This window comes from Physeter macrocephalus, chromosome 7 (genome assembly GCF_002837175.3).
Source record: "Physeter macrocephalus isolate SW-GA chromosome 7, ASM283717v5, whole genome shotgun sequence".
In the NCBI taxonomy this organism is placed as follows: domain Eukaryota; kingdom Metazoa; phylum Chordata; class Mammalia; order Artiodactyla; family Physeteridae; genus Physeter; species Physeter macrocephalus.
In genome coordinates this window covers 22,396,409-22,418,799 of record NC_041220.1, presented here as the reverse complement: position 1 = coordinate 22,418,799, position 22,391 = coordinate 22,396,409, and the positions used below count along the sequence as shown (strand labels likewise).

Genomic DNA, 22,391 nt, shown 5'->3' with positions numbered 1-22,391 from the left:
CAAAAAAAAAAAAAAAAAAAAAAAAGGAACAAGCAAGTATGTTTGATAAATCAAGACTGATAAATCTTGGAAGATTTATGTTATCTTTTCATTTGTAATTTTCTATTTGTGCCATATTTATAAAGTTTTTGTGACTTACGATTGTAACATTTTTAGAGTAGAAGTATATATAAAAATATAATTTTGGTTATTTTTCTTCAGAATTAAGGATTAAACTCTAAACATTAAAAGAGAATTTTCACTGAACTTTTGATCAGGATTGCATTTGTTGAGCACTTATAGTTTAGAAGCTGCTTTGGTCTTTTTTTCAGTGAATCCTACATAATATATATGTATTTTTTCTTTTTCTCTTTATACGTTAGATAACAATATCCAGGAGTGGAATCTTGAAATAGAGTCTTCTTTTGACGTTAGCAGTTCAAAGCCAGTTTTGGGTCAAGCGATCATAGCCATCCCTGAATTAAAAATACAACAGACAAACAGCGTAGAACTTCATCACGGGGAAAGGATTGTTAAACTCTTTGTGAAAATTGACAAGGTGAATGATGGTACTTCTCGAGAAGCACTAAGTTGAAAAGCAGTGTTGTTCAAAAGAAATGCTTAGAAAGAAGGACCTGAGTATTAAAGAAAAGTGTACTTTTTCCATTTTTTCTTTACTTTTAATCTTTTATATATTTTGTGTGTGTGCAAGCTAAGGAATGAATGATTTTCCCAAATTTTAAGATTAAGAAAACGGAGGTTACGTGATTAATTTGGCATCCTCTCCTCTCAAAAAGTCAGGTGTGTTATATTTTAATTATTCTGCAGTATGTGGAGTATCCTAAATCCAAAATACATTCTAAGCATCATACTTAAATGCTGTGATTATTTTTGGTATTTGTAAACTATTTTGAATATTGGTACTTATTCTACATACAGAATTCTAATTCTAAACTTACGATCTTTCGTAAGTAGAAGTGGACTGGAGTTTACCTTTTCTTTTTCCTCTTCTTATTCCTCGTTTCTGTGCGAGGGCTTTGTCTAGTTACGGCGAGCGGGGGCCACTCTTCATCGCGGTGCACGGGCCTCTCACCATCGCGGCCTCTCTCGTTGCGGAGCGCAGGCTCCAGACGCGCAGGCTCAGCAATGGTGGCTCACGGGCCCAGTCGCTCCGAGGCATGTGGGATCCTCCCAGACCGGGGCTCGAACCCATGTCCCCTGCATTGGCAGGCGGACTCTCAACCACTGCGCCACCAGGGAAGCCCCCTTTTCTTATTCCTCTAATTGACAATTGTGAGCTGAAAAGGATAGAGCAAATCAGCATTCAGTAACTGTTCAGATAAAGTAAGAACTCAAAACACTTTTCTAGTTCTGGGCTTGAAAGAAGAGTTAACCTCAAAGTCCAATTCTAAATGTTAAGACTGTAGAATAAATGTTAGCTGAGTGTTGCAATGGGAAAAGCTGTTTTTCTGAATGCCCATGTTATTTTGTTCTTTCCCTTCCCTTCTGATATATTAATCCATGCTAAACTCCTAGCATGTTGATTTTTTTTTTTTTTTTTTTTTTTTGCGTTACGTGGGCCTCTCACTGTTGTGGCCTCTCCCGTTGCGGAGCACAGGCTCCGGACGCGCAGGCTCAGCGGCCATGGCTCATGGGCCCAGCCGCTCCGCGGCATGTGGGATCTTCCCGGACCAGGGCATGAACCCATTTCCCCTCCATCGGCAGGCGGACCCTCAACCACTGCGCCACCAGGGAAGCCCCAGCATGTTGATTTTTAAATATTATCTATGGATTGGTATAATTTGGCATAATACAAGGAGGGAGATTTATATTGCTCTGTGCTTGTCTATGAGAAATTGATGTGATGCTCTGAATTACTATATTATTTTGCTGAAAATATGCTACAGATTACTTAGACTGACATATTATTTTTTAAAAGAGTGTTACTATAGAAACTTGGTGGCCTCATGGACATGGAAACCAGACTGGGTACAACATGACAGTTCTTTTTAAGCTGGATGGAGGCTTAAGTTTTGAAAAATCAGCTAAGGTAAGCAAATACTTTAAGATATTTTGTGAAAAAAAGTATATTTCTTGTTAAAATAGCAATACAGATCTTTGTAGGAAAAGAAGAAACCAACAAAACTTCTGCAACCCCACCACTCAGAGATAATTAGTAGTAACAGTTATATGCATTCAAAAGCTTCTGGTATGTGTATATTTATATTTTTTAATGGACCAGACCTTGCACATTATTTTATTTATAAATATTCTCCTACTGTGTTTTAAATTGTCCTTTATATCAAACTAATAGGTATATATAATTTTACAACTCAAATATTACTACAAGGTTCATATGAAAAATAGAATCCCTTGTCCATCCAACCCTTTCTGTTCCTATTTCCTACTCCTCAGAATCAATAATTTTTAACTTTTACTTATACGTTCTGCTGATTACCTTCATTTCTCCAAATAACATGCTTCTACTAGTGTTTTCTAATTTTTCAGTTTTGTATATTATCTGTTGACTTCAGACCTAGAGGATGAGAAACCTACATGATTCTCTCTGATGACTCCTGCTTGGCCCCCAATGTATACATTTTGCCTCCCTCTACTCTCCCAATGTAGTCATATGGCCATTTTTTGTTAACTCAATATTCAGTTTTTATATTATTATATTATGAAAATACTATTCAAAGCTGAACCACATGGTATCCTAAAATTATATTTTCTTTCTTGTGCAACTTTCTGTTTTCCTCAGAGTTAATAATTGCCTCATGGTTCCGGTTGCTTTGTTTTCCCTTTTACTTCCTCTAAATCATATACAAACTCTCTAACATACCTTTTATTTATTTATTTATTTTTAAAAATTTATTTATTTAATTTTTGGCTGCATTGGGTCTTCACTGCTGCACACAGGTTTTCTCTAGTTGCTGAGAGCAGGGGCTATTCTTTGTTGTGGTGCGCGGGCTTCTCATTAAGGTGGCTTCTCTTGTTGCGGAGCACAGGCTCTAGGCACGTGGGCTTCCATAGTTGTGGCACACAGGCTTCAGTAGTTGTAGCTTGCGGGCTCTAGAGCACAGGCTCAGTAGTTGTGGCGCATGGGCTTAGTTGCTCCGCGGCATGTGGGATCTTCCCAGACCAGGGCTCGAACCCGTGTCCGCTGCATTGGCAGACAGATTCTTAACCACTGCACCACCACGGAAGCCCTAACATACCTTATAAATTTAGTCACACTCACCTGGTAATCTGTCCACTGTTTATTATTACTATTATTTTTCCTTTAATTTTTGTTATTTTTTGAAACGTTCTCTCCTAGAGCCATTTTCTCATCTCCCTGATCTTGCTTGGTTACTCTCTAGACCTTCTACTTAACTGTTGTCCTGAAACTTCCTTTTATTATCATTCTAGGAATTCCCATCATATGTCTTCTAGGAGTTCTAGGTATTTCCTTCATCTTTCTCATGGATTAAACATGGAATTCCGTTTCTTTGGACCCATGTTTCTCTCTCTCTTTTTGACTCTCTACTTTTGGTGAAACACTTTCTCCAATAGATTCCTGAGAATGTGCTGTAGATAAAATGTAATTACATTCTAATTTCGGTTTTCTTGTATAGACCTGTTTGTGTTTGCTTCTGGAAGCTTTTAGGATTTCACTATCTTTGATAATCTAATATTTGAAAATTTGAAAATGAGTAGATTTTTGTTGTTGTGATAGTCATCTTGTGGACTCTTCTGATCTAGAAACTCAATCTGGATATTTTCCTGTATTATATCGTTTATCATTTTTCATTCATTATTTTTGTTCTATTTTTGTGGTACAATTATTAATCAGATTGGACCTCCTAGACTGAGAAATATTCTTAGATTTCCCCTTTTATATTCCATCTTGTCTTCTTATTCTATATTCTGGGAGATTTACTTGATTTTATCTTACATTTTAAAATTAGATATACTTTTGTTATCACTTAAAAATTTTTTTAAAGGTTTTTGTTATTTTATTTAAAAAATTGCATCCTATTTGTATTTCATGGTTATAATGTCTCTCATTTCTCTTAGAATCTTAACTAATATTCTAAGTAGTTTTAAAGTTTTCTTTGCATTGTTTTTGTTTTCCACATTCCTTGATTCTTCTACTTGTTTCATTATCTGTCTTTTACATTAGAGACCTTCCTGGAATGTCAGTTATTCTTTTTTTTTTTTTAATTTTATTTATTTATTTATTTTTGGCTGCATTGGGTCTTCGTTGCTGCGTGCAGGCTTTCTCTAGTTGTGGCAAGTGGGGGCCGCTCTTCATTGTGGTGCGCGGGCTTCTCATTGCGGTGGCTTCTCCTGTTGTGGAGCACGGGCTCTAGGCACGCGGTCCTCAGTAGTTGCAGCACGCGGGCTCTAGAGGGCAGGCTCAGTAGTCGTAGCTCATGGGCTTAGTTGCTCCGTGGCATGTGGAATCTTCCCAGACCAGGGCTCGAACCCGTGTCCCCTGCATTGGCAGGCGGATTCTTAACCACTGCGCCGCCAGGGAAGTCCTGGAATGTCAGTTATTCTTGGTGTCAATTCATTCTGAAGATTAAGCACAAAAATGCAGAGGAGAAGTCCTGTATGAGCCTCAGTGTTCCGTATTCAGGTGGAAATCCAGCTTTATAATGTGGTGATGCCCACATGTCTGTAGCTATAGATCTTCTCTGTGGGAGTGTGTGTGTGTGTGTGTGTGTGTGTGTGTGTGTGTGTGTGTATTTAGCCTTGCCAGTGATGACATTCTCCAATCTCTTGTCTGGGGAGTATAAGACTAGTTGTTATCATTCAGGGAGTCTAGTGGCAGAAAGGGATTAAAGTTCTGACCATCAAACATAGTTTCATCAGTTCTCCCTCTCACACTGTGCTTGTGTCCTCAAACCTCTTTGATTCTGAAAGGCAAAATGATAGTTGAGCTTCAGGACCCCTCCTCCAATCAGTATACTTCAGTTCTACTTTTGGAATGAGAACTTCTAAGTCACTATACATAAAACTGCATCTTTATGTTACTTTAAACATTCTAAAATTGAGTTCAGGGTTGGGATTGGAGCTATCTAGAGAAAACAGTGGAGAAAAATAGCCTCTATCCTTTAATGCTCTCAAAGTACCTTTAGAGAAGGACCAATCCCCCCCTACCCCGAATCTACCAGGAACTGATATTTAAAACAAAATACAATAAACATGTTTCCCCCTGAAGGTATAACCATCTGTTTTGCCTCTAAATCTATGAACAAGCCTTATGGTAACCTCAGTTAGAGGATACTGAAGGGCACAATTTGACTTTAGTCTAAAGGAATGACTAGGTCCTGCCGAGTTTGGGATACAGCACTAAGGATTGGAAAGAACTGCAGTTTGGCTGCTTATTTAGTCCTTCAAATGCCATTTCTGTGTATGTATAATGGGACAGTAAAGATGAGGTAACTTGAACCTGGCTTATGATAGTGTATAGTAAGTAGAAGCAATATTAATCCCTTTCAGAGATTTCTTCTTTCCCCTTACATCAACCTTTGGTGTTTGCAATTGGCTGTGGTTGTACTCTGGTGTCAACTTTGGAATGTCAGTTATTCTTGGTGTCAATTCATTCTGAAGATTAAGCACAAAAATGCAGAGGAGAAGTCCTGTATGAGCCTCAGTGTTCCGTATTCAGGTGGAAATCCAGCTTTATAATGTGGTGATGCCCACATGTCTGTAGCTATAGATCTTCTCTGTGGGAGTGTGTGTGTGTGTGTGTGTGTGTGTGTGTGTGTGTGTGTTTAGCCTTGCCAGTGATGACATTCTCCAATCTCTTGTCTGGGGAGTATAAGACTAGTTGTTATCATTCAGGGAGTCTAGTGGCAGAAAGGGATTAAAGTTCTGACCATCAAACATAGTTTCATCAGTTCTCCCTCTCACACTGTGCTTGTGTCCTCAAACCTCTTTGATTCTGAAAGGCAAAATGATAGTTGAGCTTCAGGACCCCTCCTCCAATCAGTATACTTCAGTTCTACTTTTGGAATGAGAACTTCTAAGTCACTATACATAAAACTGCATCTTTATGTTACTTTAAACATTCTAAAATTGAGTTCAGGGTTGGGATTGGAGCTATCTAGAGAAAACAGTGGAGAAAAATAGCCTCTATCCTTTAATGCTCTCAAAGTACCTTTAGAGAAGGACCAATCCCCCCCTACCCCGAATCTACCAGGAACTGATATTTAAAACAAAATACAATAAACATGTTTCCCCCTGAAGGTATAACCATCTGTTTTGCCTCTAAATCTATGAACAAGCCTTATGGTAACCTCAGTTAGAGGATACTGAAGGGCACAATTTGACTTTAGTCTAAAGGAATGACTAGGTCCTGCCGAGTTTGGGATACAGCACTAAGGATTGGAAAGAACTGCAGTTTGGCTGCTTATTTAGTCCTTCAAATGCCATTTCTGTGTATGTATAATGGGACAGTAAAGATGAGGTAACTTGAACCTGGCTTATGATAGTGTATAGTAAGTAGAAGCAATATTAATCCCTTTCAGAGATTTCTTCTTTCCCCTTACATCAACCTTTGGTGTTTGCAATTGGCTGTGGTTGTACTCTGGTGTCAACTTCCATTTGGTATTACCTCTTCTGTGGGCCAGACACCATGCTCAGTTTGGAGCTATACCCTTCAGGAACTCATTTTCTGTTTTTCCTTTGTTTAATTATGCTCTATATTTTCTGAGGCACTGTGAGTGTATGTGTGTCCATAGTGTATACAGGGAGAATGTCCTAGAGCTGTTTAAAGAGCCAAGACTTTCCCTCTCATTCTAACTCTCTTGGCAGAAGACATGTGCTCTCTCACATATTAACTTTCTTGTGAGTCATCTTCATGAAAGGGTGAAAAAGAATGAGTCATTCCAACTTATCAAAGAGAAAGAAGAGGAACTTCTGGGTTGTTTTGTTTGTGGGAAACAATTCTGTTTCAATTCAGGCTAATATGGTTGCATTATTGTTTATTACATATAAAGATGCCACTCTTGGAATTGATCAGTAACAGGAGTGAAGGAAGATGTATTGCTCCACTCCTTGTGTTAACGCATGTCTGTGAAAGGCACCCTTTGGCTGTGGCTGTTGTAGAGTCTGTTATTTTTGAAGCTCATTCATTCACTAAATACTTAGGGAGCATCTACTGCGTTTCCACCATTTTGCTAGGCTCTGGTGATAGAGCAGTGAATAAGATACCCTGTCCATTTCTTTCTGAGATCTTAGTAAAACTAATAATTCAGTTGGGAAATTAAACAATTAAACAAGCAATTGCAATAAAGTGTGATAGGCACTCTAGAGGAATATAGAGCACTGTGTGAGTACGGAGCAGGGGCATCCTGGGAAGATTCCCAGAGAAGGTGATAGCTGTCTCCTGGGGGTTAAGTAGAATTTGACCATGAAATGTAGCAAAGAGGCAGAGGGACAGTAGTATGTCAGGCCCAGGGACGCAAAGGAGAATTGTGTGTTTGTAGAGGTGAAAGAAATTTCAGTGTGGCTGTGTTTGAGTTTGAAGTAGAACCGGGATATTGTAAAGGTGGGCTAGGGCAAGATCCCACAGAGCCTAGTAAGCCATGTGAAGGAACTAGACTGTCCTGAGGACAGCGGGGATTCTTTGAAGGGTTTTAAGGAGAGAGCACTGATCATATTTGTTCTACAAAGATTGTGTAGAGCAGATTGGAAGAATGACAGGAGTGGGAGGCCAGTCAGAAGACTGTGGTGGTAATTCAGGCACAAGATGATGATTGCTTGGTCTGTGGAATTGCTGAGGAGATAGATTTGAGAGAGATTTTGGAGGTAAAACCACCAGGCTTGATGATGTGTAGGGAGAGGGGAGAAGGATGAGTTAGAAATGATTCTTAATTTGCTGGTTTGGGCCACTGAACAAGTGGCAATTCTGTTCTTTGCGTTGAAGTACTATAAAGGAGAGCAGGTTTGGGGGATGAGATAGGATGAAAATCATTTCTGTGTTAGACGTGTTTTGTGTGAATGATTGAGAGATACCCTCAAAATAATATTTGATGAGCATTTCATTATATGGGTCTGGAGTTTAAGAATTAGGTCTGGGTTAAAGATATAAATGTGTAAGTCAACAGAATATAGATAATTGTAGACATGGAAGGGGGTGAGCTACCTCAGGGGTTGCATGAACAGGAGAGCTAGAACAGAACCCCTGGGAATTGTAATAATTAAGCATGGGAGGAGAAGAGAAAGCCACAGAGGGATCCAAGAAGGAATGGCCAAAGAGGTAGAAGGAAAACCAGTTAGAGTGGGGACTCACAGAGGAAGAGAGTATTTTAAGAAGTGGAGACTGTTCAGAGAGTGTCAAATGCTGTAGGGAGCTCAGGTGAGAAAAGGAGTGAGAAAGATCCTTCAGATTTGGCAATAAGGAGATGACTGGTGACTTCGACCAGAATGGAAATCAGATTGCAGTGGTCAGAGAATGACTGAAGGGGGGGAAGTAGAGGCAGTGAGTACTGGCAGCTCTTTAAACATGTTTCATGGGAACCACACTTGAGCCACGTGGTGATGATGGCCAGTTGGGGCCAGAAGGTTGACTACATACTGTGCAAATAAGTGTATATATTTTAGAGAGCCAGGTTTTTCATGGATGGAGAAAGGTAGTATATGTATAGAGGGGAAAAGCTGGAATGGATTGGAATTGCAACTGATAGTGTGGACTCGTGACTTTCAGTATATGTAGATAGACACAGAAATAAATATATGTAAATGCATGTGTGTATGTGTTTATAGACACACACACACACACACACACACACACACACACACACACACACACACACATTTCCTAACCCTTTCCAGGCCTTCTCAGAGGTCCTGGGAACAGCGGCACTCTATTAACAGTGAATGGAGCTAGTCTCCAAATCTTGGTTTTTAAATAACACTCTACTAAGAGGAATCAGGGCTCTTTGGAGAAATGACTGATTTGGAGGCTGAAGCCTAGAATAGCTTGCTGTACTGGAAAGTTAGAAGGTACTCAAGAATAATGGGACAGGGACTTCCCTGGCTTTCCAGTGGTTAAGACTTCACCTTCCAATGCAGGGGGTGTGGGTTCGATCCCTGGTCGGGGAGCTGAGATCCCACATGCCTCATGGCCAAAAAACCAAAACATAAAACAGAAGCAATATTGTAACAAATTCAATAAAGACTTTAAAAAAATGCCCCCCCCCCCAAATCTTCAAAAAAGAATGATGGGACAGGTCAAAAGGACACAGAGGTCAGTTTAATGTGCTCCCACTGGCCAAATCTGAGAGAATTTGAGCATGAAAATAAAGAGTGGTAGTAAAATAGTATAACCCATTGAACATAATAAAAAGCCTTGAGTGTACACTGATACAAATAAATACACACATAAGTATTATTTAATATCATTCAATAAATGAGAGAAAGGAAAGTTATTCCTTAAAATGGAATGCCAACTAATTAATAAATGTAGAAGGGATAATAGAACTGAATAATAATTATTTGATAACTAACATAGTTATAAATAATTCAGGCAAGAAATAGGAATGGATGCTAAACTAGAGGGTATAGCGGCATGAAATATGGGATCTTTATATAGCCTCAAAGCACCTTTTAACAACATATTTATTAGTTGTAATGGAGAAAAAAATATAGTGGAGGAACCTATCAGGGACCATCTTGATTAAGTGGCGGTGCCCCCTGACAAGCTGCAAGAAGAAGAATATAGCATCACTTCCTTGATAGCCCTGTCAATGCAGATAACCAGGATCTAATCATGAGAAAGCACTGGACTCTCCCAAACTGAACTCCATTAGCACAGATCTTCAAATCTTCAATCTACTGTAATCCTCAAAAATGTCAAGGAAAGACTGAGGAACTCTTCCACATTGAAAGAGACTAGAGAGATGTAACACCTGGGTGCAGTGCCTGATCTTTTTTGCTATGAACAGTGTCATTGGGGCAACTGACAAAAGTTGAATGGGGTCTCTGGGTGAAGGGTGTTTAGGAGTTCTTTGTACTATCATTGCAACTTTTCTGTGAGTTTGAAATGGTTTCAACATAAAAAAGGACACCATTAAGGGAATAAAAAGCAACAAAATCCTGATGGGAAGGGGCCAGTAGATAGGGAAAGACTGATAGTATCTTCATCTCAACTAGAGATAGTTGAGAGAGGGCAAGGTGTGTAGGATAAGGTAGGGAGGATGGCATCAGCACACTGGTGGGCGGATTCACTTGGGGATGAGGGCTCTGGTTTTGTTGTCATAGGGGTAAAAGATAAAACAACATATAGAGAGGAAAAAATGGAGCTTAAGGATGGAGGTACTTTGGAAGATGTCTAGGACCCCCTGAGGTATATTTTCTTTCTGTGGGAATTTCAAACTCTCTTTCAGTGGAGTTTAAAGGGGAAAAGTGAACCTGAGAAAGAAAGTTTGGGGAATTCTGGTCAGACAGTGCTTTTCTCTCCTGGGATCTAAGATGTAACGTCTGCTGAGAGTAATGGGGGCTTAGACACTTGAGGAAAGTGAAGACTTGAGAAAGGGCTGGAGAGGGCTCAGGCACCACAATAGCTTTGTGAGGCAGCACCTAGGGCCCAACTGAGGTTGAAAACTGTGCATCTCTTTATCTGAGAGTCAGAACATCTTCACTTAGAAAAAACTATTGATTTCTGATTGTGTCATTTTAGGCTAGCTTGGTGATGTTTTGCAAGCTGTTACAGGTGTGTGGTAGGTTTGAAATTGTTTTCTGAGCCTTCTACCTATGCTGCTTGTACACATGCTAATTAAATCCTCATATTTGAGCAGTACTTTAAAGTGTGAGGTAAGGCTTGGGTCCGAAACTAAGTATCTTTCTCTGCTATGGTTTTTGAAATTATCTTATTTCTAAAATGTTATCTGAACAATAATTCTGTTCATGTAGGAGTCTTAAGGTACTATTTTATTTAGCCTGTTAAAACCTTACGATAACACTTTAATCAGTTTTGTCTTTTGCTCCTTAGAAGGTTCAGAAGGGAGCTGTGAAGGTGATTAAAGGAAGAAAGGATAAAGGAATAAGATAATTTAACTTGAAGGCGAGCTGATTCTTTAGTTTGTTATTTACGGTATTTTTTTCATTTAGGTGTGGGGCAGGACGAGAGCTTGAAGTGGAGCATGTAAGATCAAGGTTACTCTCAGGAGAGGCTATGCCCTAGTCAAGGTTGTTTATTCTAGAACAGGTAACTGAGGAACATCTCAGAATTCATTTGCAGTGGGAACTTTAAAGAGTGTTTGTCTATTTGTCCATTTGACTGGGATGGTAGAGGTTGGATTGACTGATCTCTTGTGCCTCCCTACACTTCCATGATTGTCCAAAAGAGGAAACCAGGATGCTTTAAAAATTTGAGCTGTTTTGCAAGTTTCAGGAATCAATGTTTGCTTTTGAAATTTAGATTAAAAGTACAGATTATTGCCAAATTTGGTAAGAGAGCTGATACCTAATTCACCTTTGTTTCCATCCAGGGTAGTTCTTCCAGGGAATTCAGTTTCTTGGCAGTCCCGAATTTCTTAATGTTTTCAGACCTGCCATTGTTTCAGCAAGCAAGAAATTCGACTGCTATGTGCCGTCATTATCTGTTTCCTGGCAGGAATCTCTCAGTTTGATTTCTTTCCAGCCTTTATTTGGTGGGAATGTGTCAGACTGGGATTTCTTTTTATTTTTTATTTATTGTGTAGTATAACACACAAGAGAAGAAAACCAGAACGTAAATGGAACATTTAACGAATGATCAGAAAATGAACACTCATGTAACTGTCATCCTGATCCAGACACAGGAGCATTACTTGCACCTCAGAGCTTCCCCACTCTTTGCAACCTTCCCCAATCGCTGCCCCCTTTCCTTCCCGAAGATCCACTGTCCTGACTTATAACACTATAATTTACTTTTGCCTGTTTTTAAATTTTATGTACATAGAAGCACGTGGTTTATATTCTTTCATGACTGGCTAATTTGGCTCAACCTTATATTTGTGACATTTCTATATGTTGTGGTGTGTAGCTGTAGTTTGTTTACTTACATTGCTTTGTACTATTTCATCGTATTACACATTCTGCTGTTGAATTTGGGTAGTTTCCAGTTTTGGCTTTCCTGGATAATGCTGCTATGAACTTTATCATATGACACTCGGAGCACATAGGCCCCCGACAGCATTCCTGCTGGAGTGGGATTGCTGGATCATAGGGTAGGCATGGGTTCAGCTTTTACAGAGAATTTCACCTTTACTCTGCATGCTCCCATGTTCGCTAACACTTGGTACTGTGTCAGAGGGGAATTTTTCCCTCATCACTGGCCTCTCCCTATCTGCTCTCTACTGCTCATGTTTCCTGATGGTTTCATTGTTATCCTGGGCTTGCTTTATGCAAAAATATTTCTATTTTTAAAGTATCTCATTGAAATCCATATTGCTAGGTTTATATCTTTCTTGCCTGTCTTCCATCAACGTTAGACATATTCTTTTGTTTACTGGGCACGTCAGAAGACGACAGCACAGTCTCTGACGGAACGCCTTGGGGAAGTTACAGATTTTGGTTGCAGCCCACGCAGGCAGAGATGTACTGGGTCATAAAAAGGATGCAGGTGCTGTGGGGAAGGGAAAGTGCTGACTCTGTTTCTTTTGGACGGGAAAGAATATCTTGATGACTGAGATTTTTGTTGGTGTTGTTAAAAGGAGTAACTTCGGAGCAAATGGTTTAAGTATGAGGGGAGATAATTAATGAGTTCTTCAAAAATAAATAAATTAAAAAATAAAAGCAAATGTTGGGATATCATAAAGTCTGTCAAGCAAGTTATTTCAAGAGGGACCTTAGAATGTGAGTCTGGGAGAGTTGGCTTTATCAGTTTTGGAAACCAACTTGATTTTTTAACAGAAAAGAAAGTTTTGTGTATAAATGGTAGTGGGAGAGGCTACTCTGGGTAAATGGAATAAAAAAGAAAATCTTCCCCATGACTGTTTTTGCCATTTTCTGCTCTAATTGAATACTTGTATTCTACTAATTGATTGTATTGAATTGCCTAGGTAGTATGTGTGTTAAAGGCATAATAAATATTTTGGAATGACTGTTATGGTTTACCTTTCTGGAAAACTAGGAAATCACTTAGTTGATATTTCCCTTTAACACAACTTACTTTGTAAGACTCTTCCAAGTATTCCCTATATAAGGTAAATCTTTTTGCTGAAAGCAAGAGAAGGTCGTTGCTGTTTGTATTTGACCTGGCATCAAGATTCTCCAATTAAATTACTGTAGGGAAAGAAAAAAATGTAATCATATGTATTCCACAATCAGAAATTATATTGCACAGTTCCCAAGCCAGAAGAGGTAAAAGATTGCCCTAGCTATTACAATAAGAAAAATAATGGAGATTTCCTTTGCTGTTTTGTTTTTTACAAATTTCACTTTGTTCTTTGCTTCTTGGGTCCCCAGTTTCATCTTTGCAATACGCACAGGGCGGAAAGAGGCTTCAGTGCCACTTCCTCTTTCAAAGTGCTACTCTGGGCTCTCTGAAGACCTTAAAAGCACACAGCCAAAAAATATGGAATTCAGAATAATCAAGGTGTATTTCTGACCACTTCTGTACTTTTGGTCAATACTGAGGGTCCACAGAGATTGTGAAGTGTGTTTCCTTCTGTATTTCCCAGGTTTCCTAGGACAGCCATAACAAATAGAGTAGCTTAAGATAAAAATAATTTATTTTCTCACAATTTTTAAGGCTGGAAGTCCAAAATCAAGGTTTTGGTAGGGCCATGTTCCTTCTGAAGTTTTCAGGGAAGGATCCTTCCTTGTCTCCTCCAGCTTCTGGTAGTTACTGCTAGTCCTTGGCATTTCTTGGCTTGTGGATGCCTCACTCCAATCTCTGCCTCTGTCATCATGTGGCCTTTTCCCTGTGTGTGTCTCTGCTTTTCTTTTTTTTTCTCAATTAGCTGTGTCTCGTTATCACCCCTTCAGATCAATAAATCAATCATTCCTTTTTTTTTGATAATTTAATTTAATTTATTTATATTTGGCTGCATTGGGTCTTCGCTGCTGAGCGCGGGCTTTTCTCTAGTTGTGGCGAGCAGGGGCTACTCTTCTTTGCGGTGCGTGGGCTTCGCATTGCTGCGGCTTCTCTTGTTGCGGAGCACGGGCTCTAGGCGCGCGGGCTTCGGTAGTTGTGATTCGCGGGCTCTAGAGCGCAGGCTCAGTAGTTGTGGCGCACGGGCTTAGTTACTCCGTGGCATGTGGGATCTTCCCGCACCAGCGATTGCAACGTGTCCCCTGCATTGACAGGCAGATTCTTAACCACTGCGCCACCAGGGAAGCCCCTCTGCTTTTCTTATAAGGATACTAGCCACTGGATTAGGGCCCACCCTAATTTGGTATGACGTCATTTTAACTTAACTAACTGCGTGTGCAAAGACCGTATTTCCAAATAAGGTCACGTTCTGAGTTTCTGAATGACATGTATTTTGAGGAAACATTGTTCAACTCGGTACACCTTTCTTTCATCTTTCTCCCTGTCAAAGTTAAACATTTCCAAAATGGCTACAGGCAGTGGCTTACCCAGAGTGGGCTATGGGAGCAGTTAGCATTGGGTATAGGCAGCAAGTGGTTGCATTGTGTGTAGACTACAGGTGGCCTGTTTTTTATTAGTAGTATGTTCTGGCAATTCTGTGCAACGTCAATGATAAAATATTCCTCCCCCCAAAATCTTTTGTTGGTCTGTTTTACCCATGTGTGCTATTGTACTTGAGTTTTAATACCATATATGTAGGCTTCAGCGTAGCATATTTGTATTATTAACCCTCTAATAAATATTATATTCTACATGGAAGTGAATTTGGAGAACTTCTGTATGGTTGTCCCTAGGCTCATGGGGACTTAGCTTCATACAGTCATTTTGAAAATATGTTCATAACAGTTTGGAATTGTTTAAACTTGTTTTGGGCATAGTTCATGTCCCTAGTCCCTGCCTTATTACATATTCTTGCATTTAAAAGTAGATCAGAAACAGTAGCACAGTAGTTATAAAAAAGAAGAAACTCAACATGAGTTACTTCATTGTGACCTCTTGGAGTTCTTATTTTTATGTTTAAAATTTAAAATGGAAAGAAATAATTGATAAGCTGGATTTTATTAAAGTTAAAGACTTCTGCTTTGCCAAAGACAATGTTAAGAGAGTGAGAAGACAAGTCACGGATGGGAGAAAATATTTGCAAGAGGCACATCTGTTAAACAAAATATGTAAAGAACTCTTAAGACTCAACAGTAAGAAAACAGATAACCCAATTAAAAAATGGGTCAAACATTTAACAGACATCTCACCAAAGAAGAGATACAGATAGCAAATAAGCATGTGAAAAGATACTCCACATCGTATGTCATCAGGGAAATACAAATTAAAACTACAATGAGATAACACTACCATCTATAAGAATGGACAGACTTTGGAACACTGACAATTCCAAATGCTGGTGAGGATGTAGAGCAACAGCAGCTCTCATTCATTGCTGATGGGAGTGTACAATGGTACAGTCACTTTGGAAGATAGTTTAGTAGTTTCTTACAAAACTAAACATACTCTTACCATATGATCCAGCAATCAAGCTGCTCAGTATTTACCCAAAGAAGTTGGAAACTTACGTCCACACAAAAACTTGCACATCAATGTTTATAGCAGCTTTATTTCTAATTGCCAAAACTTGGAAGCAACCAAGGTGTCCTTAAGTAGATAAAGTAATAAATAAACTGTGGTCTATCCAAACAATAGAATATTATTCAGCACTGAAAAGGAATGAGCTATCAAGCCATGAAGAGACATGGAGGAACCTTAAATGCATATCACTAAGTGAAAGAAGCCAATCTGTAAATGATTCCAAGTATGTGATATTCTGGAAAAGACAAAACTACGGAGACATTTAAAAGATCAGTAGTTGCCAAGGGTTGGGAGGACGAGGGAGTGATGAGTAGGTAGAGCACAGAGGATTTTTAGGACAGTGAAACTACTCTAATACCATAATGATGGATACATGCTATTATACATTTGTCCAAACTCATAGAGTGTGCAACACTGTGAGTGAACCCTACGGTAAACTATGGACTTAGGGTGATTATGAGGTGTCAATATGGTTCATCGATTGTAACAAATGTACCACTGTGGTGGGGGATGTGGATGATGGGGGTGGATATTCATGTGTAGGGTCAGGGGATGTGGATGATGGGGGTGGATATTCATGTGTAGGGTCAGGGGATGTGGATGATGGGGGTGGATATTCATGTGTAGGGTCGGGGGTAATCTTTGTACCTTCTGCTCACTTTTGCTATGAACCCTAAACTGCTCTAAAAAACTTAAGTCATTATTTAAAAAAATTTGAAATAGAGAAAAGTGTTAACTGTGATGTGTTAATATGCAATATTTTGCTTGGTAGGTGCATATTTGGGTTCATATATGAAATATTTTACTAATTTTAATACCTTTAGAGTTGAAATTTATTCTTTTTTTTACTTGATAATTGTTTTAAAACTAAAGAATCAAAGTAAAACACGACATCAGTGATATGCTTTAGTAGCGGCAGATATTAAAAAACCCCACAGTACCTTGGAAATATTTTTGATAGCACTCCAGATGCTTCATACAGAGATTAACTGTGTGACTTAATCATAGATGTCTGTAGAGAAGGTGGTACAATTGAAATAAAGAAGTCATTCTTTTATTTCTGGAAAGACTGCCTCCGTACTCACAGAAGATATCTTGAAACAACAGGATCGTTGTTTTATAAACCTCTGTTGTGGTCAACTCTATAGGAGTACTGCATATGTGGCCAGTATTCACAGTGGAGTTCATACAAAAATCAGAGATTAATCCTGTATTTTTTTTCTGCCTCCTGAAAATCATTCTTTGAAACCTTGCAGAATTTGCTCTTTTGGAAACATTTCTTCATGTGTGACATTTTCTGGAAGTTTGGAAAAATTTTATTCATTCTTTTTAATCTCACCTCATCATTGGAAAAAGCTGCAGAAAGTCTTTCCTAGACAAAAGGAATGCTCATTATGAAGCTAGGGCACCGTAAAGCTAAATTTTGAAAAGCTAATCTCAACTTTGAAGTCCTGTGTGAGCCAAAGCAAATATGGACATGTGTGAATCAACTCAGATTTTGTTCTCTGCTAGTGTGGGTTTTCTCTTCTGAATTATCTTTTTTTTTTCTTCTCCTTAGTGTAGAATTTTAGATGAGGTTAATCAGATACAAATATATATGCTTTGAACAATGTACAGTGAAATTCCAAGCTTTTAAAACTTGTCTTTGAAGATAAGTGCACAGAAATTTTGAAGACTATTCATTTTTCAAAAACAAACTGTAATGAAATGGACATTTACATAGAAAAAAAAAGAATAAAAATTTGAAGAAGAGTGCCAGGAGAAACAACAGGAGATGCTGATCTTACATTGCCTGAAGAAATCAAAATAGCAATGTTGAATATACCAAATGTTTTCACCAAGAACTGGAGACTTGTTCCAAAGCAATGGATCATATATCTGTGTTCACTATCATTCGGCCATTTTCTCTGATTTTGCAGAAGAAATACTTGAGAAGTGGAAAATTTTTGAACCCAGGGGCATTTGTAAGCAGTTTGAATGGATCTCAAGGAAACGGACATGGATACTACTGCTTTTTTTGGAATTTAATGTGAAGAGGAATTTTTATGAATCTCTGGCAAACTTATCTTTTTATCTAATACCTTCCCAAAATATTGTATATCTTTGGCTTCATTTGAAAGAACATTTCTAAATTAAAATTAATAAAAGGTGCTTTCCATCAATTATTCAAGGATAGATTGACAAATCTGGCTATATTCTTTATAGAGCATATACATGCAAAGAAGATCAATTTTGACAAGGTTCTTGACATTTTTAGAAGTTAAGGCTCAAATTAGCAAATATTATCCATTACTATAACAAACCAATATGTAGATATGTTAGTTTCTTTTTAAAAAAATTAATATAATCAAATTCATGAATCCAGTACTTTTTCCTTTTTTATACTCTAACATTTATTTTACTTAAAAAACGGTGTGATTATTCATATGGAGTTAAATACAAGAGACCTTTCAGTGTCTGCATTTTTTTCTGTCCACTATCATTATTCATTTTATTTCATTATTATTACTGAAAATAATTTTGTCATACAGAAGAGGGGTATGTTAAAAAGTGATCCTATCTAGTGTCAGATACACGAAATATACATCTGGCTCCAAAGATATCAATCAGGTAACTATGCTGATGTAAACTTTAATCTTAACTTCTGGTTTTGCTGCTGTCTGCAGACTTCTAGGTCACAACAAGGAGAGCCACTCTTGCATCTTCTTGTGCAGGTCTGTTTGAGGAGAGCTCTTTGTGGAGATCCAGCACCAGTTTTCTCCGTATTTCTGCATGTTAGAGGACTTTCAGAGCAGACAGAAATGTGGGGTTTGGTTGTCTCTAAAAATGCATGACAGTAGAGATGAAATTGTTTTAGAAAGTGTACTTTGGAAATGCATGAAAATTATTTCAGTTAACACTGGCCAATGTTTAGAAATGTTATTTTTTTAAAAAAGAAGAAACCTATTCTTTTGAAAATCTAGTGATACTATGACAGCTTTTTAAGTATTTGACTACAGACAGCTGAGAAGTAATACTCAGTTTATGAATCAATGCTTCATTACATCATCATCTGTTTGGTCTGCCAGAAAAGAAATTTGAGAAGTATATGGTATTTACTTATCAGTCACAAACCTCTTAAGCCCTTTAGTTAAGATATTCCTAACTCTTGTCTAAAAACATGTGTTCAGCTATCCTGTACTTTAAAAGTTAATCCTTCTATTTTAAAAATGAGATCATGAAGCGAATTTAAAAGGTAATTTAGTGACTTGCTAATAGAACCTTCAACATTAGATAGAAAAGTTTGGAAATTAAAAACTTTTTAAATTCAAACTGCTTGACTTACACATTTAGGTTCTTAGATATTTACATCCTCTTCTACTTTTAGACAGTATTTTACTTTGTTGAGCTGTTTAAAATATTTTTGATTTTGTAAGGAGATAGTATATTCACTCTGGTTGTAAATGTGTTACTCAGGAGTCTTTTCAAGAAACCTTTCTCAGAGCCCATTATTTTCTCTGAGGTAAAATCACTTGCTGTAGAAGAAGGCTTTTATGTTACCTGTCGGTATTGCCAGAGGACATGGTTTTACTGGCACTAATAGACAGACCAGCCTTTAACCTCTCAAAGAATGTGCACAGGGAAACGTGCCTGGTAATTACTGCTTCTCCTCTGAGGCGCTGTCAGGTGGGTGAGGGTTTACTTTGACTGGGGTCATAAAATGGTTATTGTGGGAACTGGGAGATAGGGATAGCTGTCTTTTCATGAGAAAATTTGCACAGGAATGAAAAACTCTGTTAAAAGATGTGTTTTATCATTAATACTATTTGTAGCATTAATGGATATAAAGAAATAAGTGAATTCTACTTTCTCGATTAGTGATTCTCAAAATTTTTTGGACTCAACTGCTTCATATTCTTAAAAATTATTGAGGACCCTAAAGTGCTTTTGTTTGTGGGTAAATATTAAAGCAGAGGTTTAAATCTTTATTTATTCATTTCAACTCACAATACTAAACCCATGACATGTTTAATATATGTCATTTTATTAAAAGTAAATATATTTATAGAATAAAAAAATTTAGTGAGAATAATGATTGTTTTACATGTCTAATGTCTTGCTTATTTGTAGACAGCTGGATTCTCATTTTCTTCTGCTTTCAATTAATTTGCAATATATTGTTTTTGTTGAAATATATGAAGAAATTCTGGCCTCACGCTGATACATAGTTGGAAAAGAGAGGAGTATTTTAATAGCCTTTTCAGGTAATTGTGGATATTTTTTGGTACTGCACTAGAACTTAACAAGTGGTAGTTTCTTAAAGGTTAGTTGCAATGTGGAGTCTAAAACCATTTTTTTTTTTTTTTTTTGTGGTATGCGGGCCTCCCTCCGCTGCGGCCTCTCCCGTTGCGGAGCACAGGCTCCGGACGCGCAGGCCCAGCGGCCATGGCTCACGGGCCCAGCCGCTCCGCGGCATGCGGGATCCTCCCAGACCGGGACGCGAACCCGGTCCCCCTGCATCAGCAGGCGGACGCGCAACCACTGCGCCACCAGGGAAGCCCTAAAACCATTTTGATGAGCTGTTTATACTCTGTTGCATTAAAATCTATTGGTATATCTTGCACTCGTAATGGATTTTTATCTTTTTAAATTGAAGTATAGTTCATTTACAATGTTGTGTTAGTTTCTGCTGTATGGCAAAGTGATTCAGTTATACATATATATATTCTTTTTTAATATTCTTTTCCATTATAGTTTATCACAGGATATTGAATATAGTTCCCTGTACTCTACAGTAGGACCTTGTTATTTATCCATTCTATATATAGTAGTTTGCATCTGCTAACCCCAAATTCCACTCCATCCCTTCCCCCTCTGCTTGGCAACCACGTGTCTGTTCTCTGTCTGGCTGAGTCTGTTTCTGTTTCATAGATAAGTTCATTTGTATTACATTTTAGATTCCACATGTAAGTGATATCATATGGTATTTGTCTTTCTCTTTTTGACTTACTTCACTTAATATGATAATCTCTAGGTCCATCCATGTTGCCACAAATGGGCATTATTTTGTTCTTTTTTATGGCCGAGTAGTATTCCATTGTATACATGTACCACATCTTCTTTATCCATTCCTCTGTCGATGGACATTTAGGTTGTTTCCATGTCTTGGCTGTTGTGAATAGTGCTGTTATGAATACAGGGGTGCATGTGTCTTTTTGAATTTTAGTTTTGTCTGGATATATGCCTAGGAGTGGGATTGCTGGATCATATGGCAACTGTATTTTCAGTTTTTTGAGGAACCTCCGTACTGTTTTCCATAGTGGCTGCACCAATTTACATTCCCACCAACAGTACAGTAGGGTTCCCTTTTCTCCACACCCTCTCTAACATTTGTTATTTGTAGGCTTTTTAATAATGGCCATTCTGACCAGTGTGAGGTGGTATCTTGCAGTTTTGATTTGCGTTTCTCTAATAATTAGTGATGCTGAGCATCTTTTCATGTTCCTGTTGGCCATCAGTATGTCTTCTTTGGAAAATGTCTATTTATATCTTCTGCCTATCTTTAGATGGGGTTATTTGTTTTTCCTGATATTGAACCTCACGAGCTGTTTGTGAATTTTGGAGATTAATCCCTTGTCAGTTGCATCATTTGCAAATATTTTCTCCCAGTCCATAGGTTGTCTTCTCATTTTGTTTATGGTTTCCTTTGCTGTGCAGAAGCCTGTAAGTTTGATTAGGTCCCATTTGTTTATTTTTGCTTTTATTTCTATTGCCTTGGGAGACTGACCTAAGAAAACATTGGTATGATTTGTGTCAGAGAATGTTTTGCCTATGCTCTCTTCTAGGAGTTTTATGGTGTCATGTCTTATATTTAAGCATGTAAGCCATTTTGAGTCTATTTTTGTGTATGGTATGAGACCATTCTCTTCATAATGGATTTTTTATTCACACACACTGTATTTTATTTTTACAAGAGATAAATAAACTGACACCAAGCATTGTAAATGGATGACCACAACAAAAGCAACAATGATTGCAATTACCAAACATGAAACACACTCATACTATTATGTCATAATATTGACATTCAGTCCAGTAATCCTCCACTGTAACAGCTCCTTTACTTTGCAGTGAAAATTGATTTGTATATTTTTTGCCTCTGAGTCCTTGTGGGATTTTTTGTTTTTTATTCAAACAGAAACTCACAAAAATGATAATCATCCTCATCAGTTCACTCAGTTGCATGTAATTAATTTTTTTATCTTGATCTTTTGTTAGCACTTTTATGAATTCATCAGTTTTCCATTAGAGTTCTGAAAATGCTTATTCATTCAGTTCAGCAGTATAGTCAGTTACTAGAAACCTGTACTTGTCAGAGTCTTTTCCATGAATTCCTTGAAGATGAAACCGTTTTATAGGAACATTTTTGCGAAAGCATCAGAGTACACCCAGAACTGTCTGTAAATGACAAAAGACTTAAATGACCACGGTTAAAGATTTGATGAAAGTTCATAATAATGCAGTTGACAAGGAAATTTAGTTATTTCTGAGAAATACATTTTAAAGTAATAACTAGAATTATGACTTACAACATTATCCCAGAACATATAATATTTTTAGAAATATCATGTAATGTCTGAAACATTTATATTAACATATTTCCATACAAATAACCCAAAGAAAGTTTAGTATTAGTTGTTTTTTTGTTTGTTTGTTTGTTTTTTTATACTGCAGGTTCTTATTAGTCATCAGTTTTATACACATCAGTGTATACATG

The 22,391-nt window shown here is 37.8% G+C and overlaps 1 protein-coding gene across 11 annotated transcripts in view; it reads left to right on the top strand.

Moving 5' to 3' along the window:
- MANBA (mannosidase beta) overlaps nucleotides 1–22,391 on the top strand; it is a 171,131-nt gene that overhangs the window by 29,110 nt on the left and 119,630 nt on the right. For all 11 annotated transcript variants that reach the window (XM_055085888.1, XM_055085880.1, XM_055085881.1 and 8 more), the window contains 2 exons: nucleotides 363–538; nucleotides 1,919–2,029. In XM_055085888.1, the coding sequence (XP_054941863.1) occupies nucleotides 363–538; nucleotides 1,919–2,029 (287 nt within the window). The remainder of the gene's footprint in view (nucleotides 1–362; nucleotides 539–1,918; nucleotides 2,030–22,391) is intronic.